General features: G+C 42.0%; 1 protein-coding gene across 1 annotated transcript in view; it reads right to left on the bottom strand.

Moving 5' to 3' along the window:
- Positions 1 to 17,586, bottom strand: part of dpy (dumpy) — a 562,668-nt gene that overhangs the window by 462,190 nt on the left and 82,892 nt on the right. The window contains 2 exon segments of the mRNA XM_068226068.1: positions 583 to 687; positions 1,704 to 1,899. Of these exon segments, the coding sequence (XP_068082169.1) occupies positions 583 to 687; positions 1,704 to 1,899 (301 nt within the window).

Below are 17,586 nucleotides of genomic sequence, written 5' to 3'. Positions count from 1 at the left end.
TTTTTTTTTTTGATTAATAGTGAGAAGAGGAATACCATTCACATTTTGGGCGTGCCAATATGTCCTTCATCCGCATTTAGGTCTGTTAAAATTTGGTTCAATTCAGCTTCACATGACCGCTATGATTTAAGCCAACAAATCTGTAGATTATACTTAAAATTTGGGTAACACAGATACTAAACATTTCTGGACCTTAAACTTAACGTTGAACTTAAACTGGTTTACATCCCTACAAATGCGAAAATATCCATTCCTGGTAACTTTGCTCGGAAATATTTTACGTAACGTCACTTTCTCTGCTTGACTTCAATGCAAGGGAAGATGTATGGTTTCTTTTCCTTCGCAGACGATGTTTGTGTCACCCTGTTGTTGTGATATAACCTTACCAACATCTTAGACAAAGGTTAAACATCCACAACACATCACATTATTATTAATTTACAAATTATTAATTAAAAGGTACAAATTATTATGGTATGACTTTCTAAGAGATTTCACTGCATGATATTACAATCCATACTGGAGTAGAAATAATCAACATAGCCACTAAACAATAAGAGAATGGTTCAATGAAGTACTAACCTGGAACTTCACAGCCGCAGCCACCGAAACCATCGTTGCAATGACACTGAGAATCAAGGCAGGCGCCATTTTGGCACTTGACACCATCCTCTTTCCCACAATCACCTGGAACAGATAAAAAGGAATGTACAAACTGAAGTTATGGCAAGGTAGTGGACATACATACATACATACATACATACATACATACATACATACATACATACATACATACATACATACACACACACATACATACATACTGCCTAGAAAACTCATTGCGGCCTGGAATTCTGCTTGAACATTAGTAGGCCTATAACTAACTCTGGAGTTTTTGCCCCAATCTTCATATTTGTCTCCTCGTTCGTGGTGATTATTGCTTGCAGCGGGAGTACAAAAGGCAACCATCCCCTTCCCCTCTCGGTCAACTGGAACATCTGAAGGATGTTGTGTTTAAACTACTGTATATGCAACAAAATGGTATAAAATGTAAACTACCCCCATCTACTTCGATTACATTTTCCATCTAACTTCTCCCCGCGTGGTATTAGTTGTATTCACCGTTTTTCTATATTGCCCAATTCCTTGTTCATTAACCACTAATCACCCTTCACACTTCGATTTATCATTCCTTTTCTTTTTGGCTAGTGGTTTAACGTAGCACTAACATATCAAAGCTTTTGGGCGACGCAAGGATGGGAAATGGATAGGACTGGGAAGGTAGCGGCCGTGGCTTTAATTAAGGTGTGGAAAATGGGAAACCACCGAAACCATCTTCAGGGCTGTCGACAATGGGATTATAACCAACCATTTCCCAAGTGCAAGCCCACAGCTGCGAGACCCTTACTAAGCGGCTAACTCGCTTGGTATATCACACTTTTCCCCTTATGTTTTTTTTTTCCTTTTGACTACAGTCTGCGTACACATTGGATCTCATGCTTACACAATTATGCATCCTTCATCGTTGAATGCGTTTCTTTACAGCAACAGAATCCTTTTCCTGTTCTGCCTAAGGTTCCTAGGATTCCGCCTACTGTTTGCCTGATGTTCTTAACTTTTGGAATAGGTATTGTTCTTTATTTTACGTTCTTCATTGCTTGTAAATTCAATGGGTGAGCAAAATACAAATATTTAGTACTTACTGGAGCATTTTAACTCGGAGCGCAGCTCGTCAGATCCCATGAAACAATCCGGCGCACCATCACATAGTTTGGAGAGTTCGTATAGTTGTAGGATGTCCGTAGATTCGTTGACTTGACATCCAAAATATCCGTCTTCGATGTTTAAAAAGAATATTTCGCGTTTAATTCCGAATCCGATTCCGCCGTACGATAATACCTGAAACAAAAGAAATACACTTTATGAATAAGAACTGAAATAAGAAAGTACAACGTAAGAAAATAATGCATTTATACTCTAGAGTGATCAACATCACATCATCATATTCTCACTCATTCAAGCAAGTGCACGAGTTCGATTGCGGCACAGATCGATAGAATTTGAGGGCGTTTATGCGAAAAATCCATATTGTTGACTTCTGACACCGTGGTGTCTCTTAGTATCAATGGTTATTGAAGGGGCATTAAACAAATAATATTAAGTACTTCAAGTTAGTACATTTCATCAAGAATCTTCATATTTCTTCCAATCTTTTGTTCTACACTCTCAGTTGTTTTAAAATATATATTATTGAAGGACGTGAGATTAAATTGGAGTAGCAGAGAATAAGATAATAGAAGAGAGTTGAAGAATAACAGTGTTCTATAAGAGGTAATCAGGAATCTACTCAAACTCAGCGACACTAGAATTTTGACATGATAGGGCGCCAGACATTCGTATATGGTACGAGTGTGGAAGACTTCACGTTTTTGCCCAATATAAATGTAGATGCATTTTACAAGTTAATGTGGTCATTTTGCAGAATTTTTACGTTCATGAAGCGATTTTCCCGGCTCCTTAGCTGAATGGTCAGCGTCGAGGCCTTCGGTTCGGAGAGTCCCGAGTTCGATTCCCGACCATTTTTACTGCGTTTGGTTAATTACTCTGACTTGAGGACTGAATGTTTGTGTTTTCCCAATACACATACCGCTCTTCATTTACTGGTGTTTCCAAACACGTGAGAAGCAATCGAACACGAAAAGTCCCTATGAACAAATGCCCTACGGACTTTCCAACTTAGTACGGGAAGTATGTCCGTGGTGTAGTGGTTAGTGTGGTTAGCTGTCAACCCCGGAGGCCCGGGGTCGATTTCCGATTCTGCCATGAAATTTGAAACCCTCGTACGAGGGTTGGAACGGAGCCCCCTTAGCCTCGGGAGTTCAGCTGAGTAGAGAGGGTGGGGTTCGATTTCCATCTCAGTCATTCTCGAAGTAGTTTTCCGTGGTTTCCCATTTCTCTTCCAGGCAAATGCCAGGTTGGTACCGAGCTCGATAGCTGCAGTCGCTTAAGTGCGGCCAGTATCCAGTATTCGGGAGATCGTGGGTTCGAACCCCACTGCCGGCAGCTCTGAAGATGGTTTTCTCGTGGTTTCCCATTTTCACACCAGGCAAATGCTGGGGCTGTACCTTAATTAAGGCCACGGCCGCTTCCTTCCTATTCCTAGGCCTTTCCAATCCCATTGTCGTCATAAGACCTATCTGTGTCGGTGCGACGTAAAACAAATAGAAAAAAGCCAGGTTGGTATCTAACTTAAGGCCACGGACGATTCCTTCCCTCTTCCTTGCCTCTCCCTTCCAATGTTTCCAATCCCTACACTAGGCCCCTGTTCAGCATAGCAGATGAGGCCGCATGGGCGATGTACTGGTCCTTCTCCTCAGTTGTATACCACGAACCAAAGTCTGACGCTCCAGGACACTGCCCTTAAGGCGACAGACGTGGGATCCCTCTCCGAGTCCGAGGGAAAAACCTGTAGAGTGAACGGATTAAGAATGAAAGAAAGAATGCCGAGTAGCTGTTGCCACGTTGGTTTACCAGCAGGGATACTGCTTACAAATACAAGAAGTCCTCAAAATGTCCACCATGCGCCTCAATGCACGCCTGAACACGGCTGTCGGTCACGTTTGTCGATGGCAGCCTTGTTCCACACGCTGGCGATGAACTGCAATATCCGTAGCGACATATCTGACTTCAGACTTATTCCCTAAATACGGACTATCCCCCCCATCTCACCTAATAACTAAATCAGGCGTAGCTGGTAAACGATCGACTGTAGGGCATGTGGTCATTGGGAATTTGTGTGTTGTTGTGGGGTGTACTATCCACGCCTCGATTACTTCCCACATGTTTGGGTTTACTCTGTATACATAACACTACCAACCACCACAAAAAAAAAAAAATGCATGCAAGAGTTTGATACATCCCTCCACATAGGATCGGTGTCAGGAAGGGCATCTTGTCAAAAAACAGGATCAAATTCACATTACGATACAGTTCACACCCACGATGCAACCAGCGTGTGGGAAAAGTGGGAGAAGAAGAATAAGAATAAGATATTCATGAAGCGATTTCACGACTTCCTTTTTTTTTTTTTTTTTTTTTTTTTTTACTGTAATGCCGTGACACCATGCGAAGCAAAGAATTATGCTTCTTTCTTTCTTTCTTTCTTTCTTTCTTTCTTTCTTTCTTTCTTTCTTTCTTTCTTTCTTTCTTAATCCTCCAGGGATGGTCTTTCCCTCGGTCTCAGCGAGGGCTCCCACCTCTACCGCCTCAAGGGCAGTGTCCTGAAGCGTCGGACTTTGGGTTGAGGGATACAACTGAGGAGGGGACAAGTACCACGCCCAGGCGGTCTCACCTGCTATGTTGAACAAACAGGGCCCTTTAGAGGAGATGGGATGACTGGGCAAGGAAGAGGGGAGGAAGCGGCCGTGGCCTTAACGTAGGTACCATCCCGGCAATTGCCTGGAGAGGTGGGAAACCACGGAAAACCACTTCGAGGATGGCTAAGGTGGAAATCGAAACCCCCCTCTACTCAGTTGACCTTCCGAGGCTGAGCGGACCCCGTTTCAGCCCCCGTACCACTTTTTATATTTCGTGGCCGAGCTAGGAATCAAACCTGGGCCTCCGGGGGTGGCAGCTAACCGCACTAACCACTGCAGCACACAGGCGGGAAGATTCACCAACTAGAGAAAACTTTCTTCAGCTTATTCCAGCTATTTCTGGGGTCGCTCGAGACACGCAGCATCATTTTGGTTTTGGCCGTCGATTTATGGCCGGATGCCCTCCCTTACGCCACGCAATTTTTGAAATGAAAATCTCAACCCGGGATTGACCGGGATTGGAACCTCGCCGTTCGGGGTGGGAAGCCACTGCGCTTATCGCGCCCTCAACTATGCTTCGCCACCAAAACGCAACAATCCCACAAGATTAATCTCCCAGTTAACACACAACTTTGCCGGCCCCACGGTGTACGGTTAGCGTGCCTGCTTCTTATCCGGAGGTCCCGGGTTCAATTCCCGACCAGGTCAGGGATTTTTACCTGGATCTGAGGGGTGGTTCGAGGTCCACTCAGCCTGCGTGATTACAATTGAGGAGCTATCTGGCGGTGAGTGGCGGCCGCGGTCTAGAAAGCCAAGAATAATCGCCGAGAAGATTCATCGTGCCGACCACACGACACCTGGCAATCTGCAGGTCTTCGGGGAGAGCAACGATCGCTTGGTAGGCTACGGCCCCAAATACAAAACGTTAATCTTTTACGTACAACCTAAACACATTTTACATTAATTACATTGCATTTGATTTAAAGTATCTACCCGTAAGCCACATGTATGCAAATATAAACAAGTTGTGTAAATTAACGTATTTATTTGGGACGATATGGCCTGTCCTCAAACTTGGACGCTATATCTTACGGGCAGTAATACTCATTTGAACGAGTACAGAAAACTATTTAATTTTAGGGCATATTATTCATATTACGAGCAACATATTTTTGTTTATGAAGCTATTTAATTATGATAAATTCAGGAAAACTATAAAGTATACAACTATTCTTCCTGATCCTTTCCCTAATTATCTGAGGTAGGCACCAATGTGGATTTGGCCAACGTTTTACGGTCGAATGCCCCTCCTGATGCCAACCCTATGTGGAGGGATATATTCAATATTGCGTTTGCGGCCGATGACCTAGCTGTTAGGCACTTTTAAATGACAAGCATCATCACTATTGCGTCTTTCTGTGGTGGAGTGTATTATGATGTGTTGTGTGTAAAATAAAGATGTGTATTAAGACGACTACAAACACCCGAGACAGAGAGGAATTAATCACATGAAGTTAAAATCCCTGGTACGGCCTGAAATCGAACCCAGGGTCATCTGAAACGGACACCAGTATGATCACCATTCAGCCAAAGTGCCGAACTACTGAAAGAAAAAAAGTATGGCTTGTAGTTTTACGTAACTGTTGATATCGTGATCACAGCTAGAGGACCCGAAGTTTTACGTGGAATCCGAACTACAGATATAAAAATATGATAATCCAATTTCGTGAGGGGATTGTGCCCTCCTGGCATCACACGTAGAAGCTAACACACCTAGATGCTAATTTATCACTTTCTGGAAGTTAGTAACGAGTAAGTTATAGTATAATATTCATTGAAATATTTATTCTTTTTGCTAGTTTTTAACGTCGCACTAACACATCCAAGGTGAAATATTTCTTTCTTTCTTTCTTTCTTTCTTTCTTTCTTTCTTTCTTTCTTTCTTAATCCGTTTACCCTCCAGGGTTGGTTTTCCCTCGGACTCAGCGAGCGATTCCACCTCTACCGCCTCAAGGGCAGTGTCCTAGAGCGTCAGACTTTGGGTCGGGGGTTACAACTGGGAAAGAGGACCAGTACCTAGCTCAGGCAGCCTCACCTGCTATGCTGAACAGGGGCCTTGTGGGGGGGATGGGAAGATCAGAAGGGTTAGACATGGAATAGGGAAGGAATCGGCGTGGCCTCAAGTTAGATACCATCCCGGCATTTGCCTGGAGGTGAAGTGGGAAACCGTGGAAAACTACTTCAAGGATGACTGAGGTGGGAATCGAAACCCCCTCTGCTCAGTTAACCTCCGGAGGCTGAATGGACCCCGTAGGTGAAATATTTACTAGTCTATATGAAAATACAGTAGAGTATTATTTAACATTTTTTTACGCATGTGGTGCATGAAGGTGGTGAGGCATAAATTCGGCAAATTATTGGCTCGGAAGTTGTCACAGCTGCGTAGGTAACTGCAAAGCATAAGGGTGAAAAGGCATGAGCTAACGTTTCATTCGCCTAGGAAGGTGAGCTGCCTATTATATCAACTGTTCAGGAACTCCGGAATCCTACTAGTAAACAGTGCCTCCTACCGTTGCTAAATTCTAACCAAACATGGCCGAGCTTGAGCGTAACACGCCAGGAAGTGGCGGCAGCGTGATTCTCTGTGTGGTGTGTGTGCATAGGCGGCTGTTCCCGTTACGGCCGCAAGGCCAGCGAAGGCTTGGCTAGACCGACGAGACTACAAACAAGTGGCCTTCAGTTGAACCCAATTACAGTACTTTCCGTGTTTTTCCGCCAAATACGAACGGCATTGATTTTAAAACACAGATCTTTAAACTCTAACATTCAAAATTATTCTCACAAACACCAGATTTGATTTTCAGTAAGGGAAAACGTGACATGTTTACACTTCTCTTTTTTTTTTACTCAGGGTATCAGAATTTGTCCAAAAACGGAATTCTTCACTATAAAATTCAGAAACCTATTCGGCTAGGGGAAATGATGGAGAATGTGAAACATCAATTTACATTACACGTTTTAAACCGATTTTTACTTCATTTGATACATTTCTAGTTATTATAACGTAAATTAGTTCGCCTATGTGGTGTAGTGATCAGTGTGATTAGCTGCCACCACCGGAGGCCCGGGTTCGATTCCCGGCTCTACCACGGAATTTGAAAAGTGGTACAAGTAGCTCAGTGATTGCTGATCCGAAGCACATGTGTCCAATTTTCTTGTTTGCTTGTTCTAAGGTTATTGTGAATAAAAATAATACATGTTTATCATTTATTTTGTTTAATTAGTTGGAAGTCCAAACGTCCGTACAGTATGTGTGTGTGTGATAAAGTGCGTAATTGTAAACCATTTGTGAACCAAGCCAGTCTGTTATTAAAGATAAAAAAGGAAAACCACTAACGTGTGGCGAGAAGACATATGTGTTAAATGTGTTTTCCAAGTTTCGTGGAGAAAATCCTGGAAGTACTCTCGATGAAGTAACACGTGCAGTGGCCAATGTGACAGGTATTTCTAGGGCGAGCATTTACCGTGCTAGGAAAGAACTTAAGGTTGACAGGAAACAAGTTACTCCTAATAAAACACGTAAAGCAACAAAGCTAACTGAAAAATGTGACAGTTTTACAAAAGACGTTCTCCGTAAAATAATTCACGACTTCTTTTTAAGAAATGAAATACCAACTCTTAATTAAATATTAGCTTCAGTAAAGAGACGATACACTGCCTACATTTTCTCGCGCAACTCTTCACAGACTTTTGAAAATTATGAACTTCACTTATGTGTCTCGGAATCGCCAGTGGGTGCTTATTGAAAAGGATGAAATAGTGTAGTGGAGAGGAAAGTATTTACGTCAGATTAAGAAATTTCGTGAAGAGGGTATATCTATTTATTTCCTTTATGAAACGTAGGTAAGTGTAGGGCACACTACTACGAAACTTTGGGAAGACGAAACTATAAAATATTGCAAAGATGGATTTCTTAGAGTAGGTTGAAATCTTACTCCGGCAAGGGTAAACGGCTTATTGTTCTCCATTTAAGAATTGAAAACGGTTTTATGGAAGGCAAGTCGTTATTTTTCGAGTCTAAGTCTACCAAGGATTATTATGAGGAAATGGACGGAAACGTATTCGAGACATGGTTTATTGACATTCTTCGCAGGCTAGAAAGCGATGCTGTGATTGTTTTAGACAATAATTCCTACCACTCTGTTAAAGTCGAGAGAATTGCGAACAAGTCTTGAAGAAAGTGTAACCGGGCGAGTTGTCCGTGCGCGTAGAGGCGCGCGGCTGTGAGCTTGCATCCGGGAGATAGTAGGTTCGAATCCCACTATCGGCAGCCCTGAAGATGGTTTTCCGTGGTTTCCCATTTTCACACCAGGCAAATGCTGGGGCTGTACCTTAATTAAGGCCACGGCCGCTTCCTTCCAACTCCTAGGTCTTTCCTATCCCATCGTCGCCATAAGACCTATCTGTGTCGGTGCGACGTAAAGCCGCTAGCAAAAAAAAAAAAAAAAAAAAAAAAAAAGAAAGTGTAACGTACAGAAATGGCTAGACACGAAAGGAATTATCTATTACCCGCAGAGCATTAAAATCGAACTACTAGCGCTAATACCACAGCACATTCGTGATGCTTTTAACGAGTAGGCCTACCGTGTTGACAAGGCCGCAGCGGAGTCGGGACGACATGAGTCTTTTTATGCTGCTTCCTCTTCCGAGAGGCTCGTTTATCCCGGACTGCTATACGATTGTACACCGCGTGCGCAGATGAAAATATTCGTCGTATGTCTTCGATTTTCCTTCTTCTATTTACATATTTTGTAGCAATTTGTAGACTGGGGGTATTAGTAAGTGAAATGTTTGGACTTTGTTGTACAGTACTAGTACCGGTATTACATATATGGACCTTTAGCAAGAATTTTTTTTTTTCTGATTCTATCCAAATCAACTGGATGAAACCTCAGCCAATAACCTCAATTCAGAAGTTAATTTAAATTTAAATGCAGATATAGACGTGTTGTTCGATGAAGTGCCTTCAATAAAAAACTTATCAACTTAAAATCCAAACAACTGGATGAATTGATTGGAACTGCACAGAAATTATTCAGGAAGCTGTTTCGTCAAGTGATGTTAATACTCCAATTTTCCTAAAAATTAAGCAATAGATAGCGTGTTCGCCTGGAACAACAGTGTGTGTAAAATGAACGTTTTCATTCATTGAACTGCTGGAGAACAGAAAGAGGCAGCATGACGACGGAAAGCGTGAAATCTTTGGTATATATTAATACATTAACTGTGACTACAGCTGCAGTGACTTACGAAATAATAAAACGTTTTGGCAATATTGTATATGAAAAGCTGCATCCTCAAAACAAAATGGCGGTACTTGACAGAGCCCATAGCCGGACTATCTTCATCTAGCGCGTAGCCAGTCACTTTTCTAAGGTAAGGTTGTACTTTACTAAAATTTCCGAGTTGTCCTCGACTTTTTTTCAGGGGTATGCAAGGCATTCAGTTTATTTTGAAATTTTTCTCAACAACTAGCAATTTAAATATGGGGTCATACGGGAACAGCAGACACTGTAATGCCATTCGTTGGACTCCTTAAAAATTACACGAGGTATCATCCATCACTAGGGAAATCTGAGGGCCACTTCGCCTCGTAGAAGAAATAATAATTTCTTTACCGTTTCATTTATATTTTGTTTATATTTATTTTGTTAGTGGTTTAAAGCCGCACTAACACATCGAAGGTTTTCGGGGACGCAAGGATGGAAAGATCTAAGACTGGGAAGGTAGCAGCCATGTCTTAATTATGATACAGAATTTGCCCGGTGTGAAAATGGGAAACTACGGAAAACCATCATCAGAGCTGCCGTCGGTGGGATTCCCATCTCCCGAATGCAAGCTCACAGCTAAGCGACGCTAACCGTGCGGCCAACTCGCTCGCCTTTTATTGTCCCATGTTAAGCGGCTAAACGGGCCATCTAGGGGGATTGACTTGATCGCTACCTGGGAGGGCTTAACTAATGGAAATGAGTGATCACCATCCTGCAGGAGTAGATGAAGTCTACAACTCCACCATGGCATACTAACGAGAAAGATATATTAACATCTATTAAAATAATAAGTTAAATAACTGGTCTTAGAACGATCGAGTTGGCAGTGCGGTTGCGAAGTGATTTTCCGTGGTTTCCCACTTCTCCTGCAGGGAAATGCCGGGATAGTACCTAACTGGAGGCCACGGCCGATTCTTTTCCTCTTTCTTGTCTATCCCTTCTGATCTTCCCATCTTCCCTAACTTAAGGCCACGGCCGCTTCCTTCCCACTCCTAGCCTTTCCCTATCCCATCCCTTCCCATCGATGCGACGTAAAGCAACTTATTTTTAAAAAATTGAAAAATAAGCTGTTCGGAGCTGACAGCTGGTAGACAAACAAGACGGCCACCGTTTGTGGTATTCGCTTAAAACTATTAGCTTTATTTGATGCATTCTTCAAAATCGAGGAAAAATTAAAGTTAATCAAGTCCGTTTTGGAGATGTTTAGAAATTCATCGTTGCCTCATGACGAGTCATCTTCAGTCTTTGTTGAGTTCGTTAGACTTCGTCGTCAAACTTGCAATGTGATGGTATCCCATTATTAGACATATATTTGAGCATGGTTAACTCAATAATAACCGAGCTCGATAGCTGCAGTCGCTTAAGTGCGGCCACTATCCAGTAATCGGGAGATAGTGGGTTCGAACCCCACTGTCGGCAGCCCTGAAGATGGTTTTCCGTGGTTTCCCATTTCCACACCAGGCAAATGCTGGGGATGTACCTTAATTAAGGCCACGACCGCTTCCTTCCCATTCCTAGGCCTTTCCCATCTCATCGTAGCCATAAGACAAGACATATCTGTGTCGGTGCGACGTAAAGCTAAATAATAAAAAAACCTCAATAATAAGGTTAATAGCAGCAGGCTGTTTCAGACACCATTTATGGCGCTCAGCATGTCAGCATAGAGGAGACCTTGCTGATGGCTGATGTTACAAGAACGAACCGGATCTAGTTGGTCTTGGCCGATCAACTGAGTGGGTTGAACTTATTTTGCATGGACGTCTGCCCACGAAGAAACGAGGTCTCGGGATTGATTCACAAACCTCACACGTTCACAATTGAAACCCCGATCGAGAAAACAATGGACGCTGCGGTTGAATTTCGAAAATCCTGGAATGTATAAGGTAAAGGTAAGTTTAATGGACCTAGTGGGAAGATTTCAAGATGTACAACGTCGCGCTTTAAATTAACTAGATAGCTGTTGTTCATTTATTTTAAGGGCTAGGCATATCTTAAGTCATCGCCCTTTATTATCAAGACGTGTAGTTAAAACGAAAACGAAGGCCCAGTCTGCAGACCAAAGGAATAAAACGGACGAAGTTAAAATCCCCGTCCTGGCCGGAAATCGAAGCCAATGCCCTCTGAACCGAAGACCACTGACCTTCAGCCAAGGAGCAGAACATCCTGTGTTACAATAGTGTATTTGTTATTACCTGAAGTCAAGAACAGGAATAAGGCGACCATGGCCTTTGAGGAGGAACGATCATAAATAATTTGCCACAAGTTGAGATGGGGATTAAAGGAAATCCAGGACTGCCTGCAGTCATAAGTATCCTCTTTGGTCATAAGATTCGAACCACCGGGCGAGTTGGCCGTGCGCGTAGAGGCGCGCGGCTGTGAGCTTGCATCCGGGAGATAGTAGGTTCGAATCCCACTATCGGCAGCCCTGAAGATGGTTTTCCGTGGTTTCCCATTTTCACACCAGGCAAATGCTGGGGCTGTACCTTAATTAAAGGCCACGGTCGCTTCCTTCCAACTCCTAAGCCTTTCCCATCCCATCGTCGCCATAACACCTATCTGTGTCGGTGTGACGTAAAGCCCCTAGCAAAAAAAAAAAAAAAGATTCGAAACCCCCCCCCCCCTCTCTCTCTCTCTCTCTCTCTCTCTCTCTCTCTCTCTCTCTCTCTCTCTCACACACACACACACACACACGGACGAGAGCAAATGCGGCCAATGCCGTCAAATGTCCTAGTCAGCTTATTCTCGGATGAGGGGGAATGACAAACATGTGTTACGAGGTACGCATCACACTATAGTTTCCCTAAAAATGGCCAGAATAAAAGTCCGGCCCCATGGCTAAATGGTTAGCGTGCTGGCCTTTGGTCACAGGGGTCTCGGGTTCGATTCCCGGCCGGGTCGGGAATTTTAACCATAATTGTTGTACTGGGTGTATGTGGCGTATTCATAATCATTTCATTCTCATCACGACGCGCAGGTCGCCTACGGGAGTCAAATCAAAAGACCTACACCTGACCTCTCCGGAGACAACACGCCATTATTATTATTATTATTATTATTATTATTATTATTATTATTATTATTATTATTATTATTATTATTATTATTATTATCAGAAAAATACAATTCTCAACAGAATACCAAGTAAGAATGGACGGGAAACTTTCGCACGTCCATGTATGAGTGAATGGCAGTTCTATCCAAGGCTGCTGACATTTGAAATGCTGGGAATACGTGTTGGAAATAGCCCAGAATAACCTTGTGACGTGAGAATCTTATATGACACAACTCTACCATTTTCGTTCATTTATTTACTTTTTATTCTTTTATTTTCTCATCAGTATTATTTCCACTTAATAATCAACCAGGAGGATTACCATGCGTTAGGTCTTTGTGGGAAGAAAGAAATACTCTAAAATGGGCGATGGCGTTCGAGATGATCGTCTCACTTCATTCAGTCGAAATTTACTATCACAGTAAATATGAAATAGGCTACATTATATAGAGACATACACTACTTGAGGTAGAATTATCTGTTTAGTGTTCAATCAACCAGCATAATCTCCGTGACACCCGGAACATTTCCTGAAACCAAATTCCAGCATCATTCTTACTCTCGCTCAGTACAGTGAATATATTGAATGAATAAATATCCTGAAAAAAAAAAAAAAATAGAGCTGTGCCACCCAGCTGCAAGTACGGACAACTGAAATTAATATGGATCTCGTATTAGGAAAGGAATTTACGAACTAGCGTGTCATCTCGCCGTTTGCCCAAAGAGTGAGTGTGAGATTATGAATACGCTAGGGGAAGAAAACTCGGAACATTATTTACAGCAAATGAAAAAGAAACTAATAGCCCTGTCAACCAGGACCTGTCAAGACGACTACCGGCCAGCAAGACGATCTGGAAATACTGAGGTGTCTCCTGGCCAGTGTGATGTATTATCAGCTGTTAGGACGTCGTCGTCATCATCATCATCATCATCAATGTCCGACTCATTGGCTGAATGGTCAGCGTACTGGCCTTCGGTCCAGAGGGTCCCGGGTTCGATTCCCGGCCGTGTCGGGGATTTTAACCTTCATTGGTTAATTCCAATGGCTCGGGGGCTGGAAGTTTGTGCTGTCCCCAACATTCCTGCAACTCACACACCACACATAATACTATCCTCCACCACAATAACACGCAGTTACCTACAAATGGCAGATGCCGCCCACCCTCATCGGAGGGTCTGCCTTACAAGGGCTGCACCCGGCTAGAAATAGCCACACGAAATTATTATTATTATTATTATTATTATTATTATTATTATTATTATTATTATTATTATTATTATCATCATCGATAATAGTCTAATAAATGTTCGTACAGTAACGTCAATTTCGAGAGAAACTAACTGAGGAAGATCTGACGAGTATGTGGCACACAGTGAGAGAAAATTGACAGCAGGTGTGGTAGCGCTAAGAAGATCTAAAGAACAAGGTAGACAGCCTATATACGCAAGGATTTGGAGCAATCCAATGCAGATGCCGATAGGGTCCAAGAAAATAATTACTTATGAAGAGCAAACTTGTCTCGGAAATGCTTTAAATTATTATTATTATTATTATTATTATTATTATTATTATTATTATTATTATTATTATTATTATTATTATTATTATCACTGGATATGTTATTTTACTTATGAATAAATAAACACACTGAAACCAAACCTTCGAGTTATAAAAATTCTTAGCAAGCAAATGCGTTTCAATTGAACGTCAAGTGATGGCAGAGGTGAAAACATATACATAGCAGATCAAGTCAAGAAGGCGCCTGGGAATGATTCTAGAAAATAAGTAATTCTTATTTTAAAAATGATCAGTAAACTGTATTCTGACAACCGGTCGTGAGTTCCTGGCAAATGTAAATAGAATGAATAAGAGACTGATGACTTCGTGGCCTTCTACGAGTAACTCCAACTAACGGGACAGGCAGTAACCGAAGTCAAGAGCCATATCACATACAGCTTCAGGCAGTGAAAGTTGGAGAAGGGCTAGTTCTCAGGCTCTATGAATATTCTGACGTATCAATATGATGTTAACTCTATTTCTTTGAATGGTAACACTACAAGCAACATTTAGCAGAGCTTCAATGATATTATATAATAATGCCACTTCTATCCCTGAATCTGCTATCTGCTTAAAGTCGCACTAAGACAGAAAGGTTTTCGGCGACAGTGAGTAAGGAAAGGACTGCGGATAGGTAGTGGCCGTAGTATTTTTCTGGCATGAAATTGGGAAACCACAGAAAACAAATCTTCACGGCTACCGAAGATGGAGCTGAAACCTACCATCTCCCGAACGCAAACTTACCGCTACACGACCTGTACCGTGCAGTCAACTTCCTGTGTTAAGTTGAGATTGAAATTAAACCCTTGAAGAAAAAAAAAAGAAGAAAAGAAAGAAATTGAATGGATTACGTAGCCAGTATTTGGAAAACTGAAATTCAATATGCTGTTTATATTTCTTCCATTCATTTAATTTTGATTATTGAAATCGACTTCTTTCATTTGTCTCTTAAGTCACGTGAGATAACCTGAACACCACGTGGGTTTTAATCTTGTAGCATGAACAAGCAGACAGAAAGAAGTAGACCTTATGATGCACTCTCCTGTGATCGTTTAATTTAAAACATGCCGGTTCATTTTATGAGAATTGTTGTCATTAACAATACAAGTAAAAACTAATAGTAGCCAAACAAGCGCACAACTGTTCATCATTTTCGCTGAACTAAGATAAAATAGTTTGTGTGGTGTAATGGTGCAATGGCTGTACGTTATAATCTTTTATAAACATTAACTTGCATAAAATATTTTACAAAAGATCTTTGACAAATGTCTTTGATAGTGTAATATCAGCCTTAGCTACGGAAAGATGGTTCTTAACAATGTGGGAACAAGAGAAGACGCAAGATGGCTGTAAGGTCAATGTCCGAGATTCCAGGCAAGTCGGCCCGGCCCGGGTACTGGGCAATGTCCTATCTGGTGTTTGGTCGGACTTGTTCCTTGTGAAAATAACCGTTAGCTTGACTGTGCGAGCCCCCGGCTCTAGAAATATTACCGGATCTCCTAACTGGTACAGGTTTATGGTAGGTGCTCAAAACATTAACAGGTGTTGAATTCAGCTGATATGTCCCAAGAAACAAACCCGTAGGTACTCTCTCCTCTTCACTGATAACATTAAGAGCATTAGGGTAAGTGTCACTGTGATGAGTGCCCATGGATTTGGAAAATCCCTTCCTAGACAACTGCTATCAAGTCTATCTAGGACATAAGGGGCATTGAGAGAAATGCATCATGAAAGGGAATCAATTTCAACAACGAAAACCTGAAAGGAGTTTTAGTTGAGAAATAAAACTGTACCTCAAGTTCAATTCATGCCGAAAAAACTAAATATGAAAGCACTTAGATTTTTTTCTTTCACACGGAAAAAACCGAACAGATATAATTTTATTATGAAAGTGCTGTTGGATTTTGTTGTAACAAACAAACAAACAACGATCACGCGACAGCCCTAATGGGCCTTAGCCTATCAAACGACCAGTGCTCAGCCCGAAGGCCTACAGATTCGCGTGGTCAGTGCGCCGTATCCTCTCGGCCGTTATTCTTGGCCCAACATATAGCTCACCTGTTCTCACTTCAAACCAGTCCTCAGATCCAGGTAAAAATCCCTGATCTGGCCGGGAACCGAGACCGCGGGGGGTGTTTTGTTGTAACAGGTGTACAAATACAGTACTTCTTGTGGCAGAGAATAAACCCGTGGATATATTATTTAATGATATGACGGTTTATTTGTACATTTTGTACAACAAATGATGTTGTATCATGTACGGGACTTTCGGCATGTTGATCATCAGCTACATGCCTGATAACTACGTCGGTGTGGTGTATTTTTAACTGGTTCTAGGATAGTAAAGCGGTTATGGACGTAACGTCGCCGGGAACTGAAGAGGGAAGTGACCGTAAACTACTTCCACGATGGTCGAGAGTGCGATTTTAACGCACTTCTTTACTCAACTGTGTGATTATGGATTACGTACGCTTCATTACAGTCACCCGAACAAGTCTTAAATTCGTGATAGTGCGGCTATGGCCGTACCGTCACCCGACATTGGAGTGCAGAATGACAGAAAACCATTTTCAGGATAGTCGAGAGTGAGATTTTCTCTACCGAATTCAGTTACTGAGTACACCTCGTTACAGTCACTCATATAAGTATTAAATTCGTGGCAGAGGCGGGAACAAAAACCATGCCACCCAAGTGGTATGACACTATCAAGTAGGCGGGAACAAAAACCATGCCACCCAAGTGGTATGACACTATCAAGTACTATGTGAACTAAACAACAGAGGCTTGTGTTGAATAGCCAGACCTATGGTGTAAGATTTGCGTATCTCAAAGCGTGTTCGATTCCCGGCCCGTACAAGATTTTAAATCCTGGTTTCAGGGATGGAGCCGGGTTAACTCAGCCTCTTGATGTCAACTGAGGATCAATCTAATATGAGGGGCAGCGAACGTGGTCAAGAATGCCAAGCAATTAGTTTGAGAAAGCCGTCACGTGTACCATCTACAGTATATCTAGTCGTCTTGGCAGGCCCAAGGTCCTTTAAGGACAGTATTGGCCACTGGTTAAGTTTCTTTAATTTTAACGATAAGGTAAGACAAATATAATAATAATAATAATAATAATAATAATAATAATAATAATAATAATAATAATAATAATAATAATCGTATGGCCTCAGCTATTGTGTGCAGGTATTTTAAATTGATGCCATTTATGCTGCCCGTGCGTCAATTTTGACGTTCTGTTTTACTCTACTAGATGGCAGACTAAACCAGATCTCTGCTGGTGATCTATGGATGAACCTTAATTCATTTTGTCGGTAAGCACCAAAT

This window comes from Anabrus simplex, chromosome 2 (genome assembly GCF_040414725.1).
Source record: "Anabrus simplex isolate iqAnaSimp1 chromosome 2, ASM4041472v1, whole genome shotgun sequence".
Classification (NCBI taxonomy): Eukaryota; Metazoa; Arthropoda; class Insecta; order Orthoptera; family Tettigoniidae; genus Anabrus; species Anabrus simplex.
Note: the sequence above shows the minus strand (reverse complement) of the source record. Positions and strands in the feature narration are given on the sequence as shown.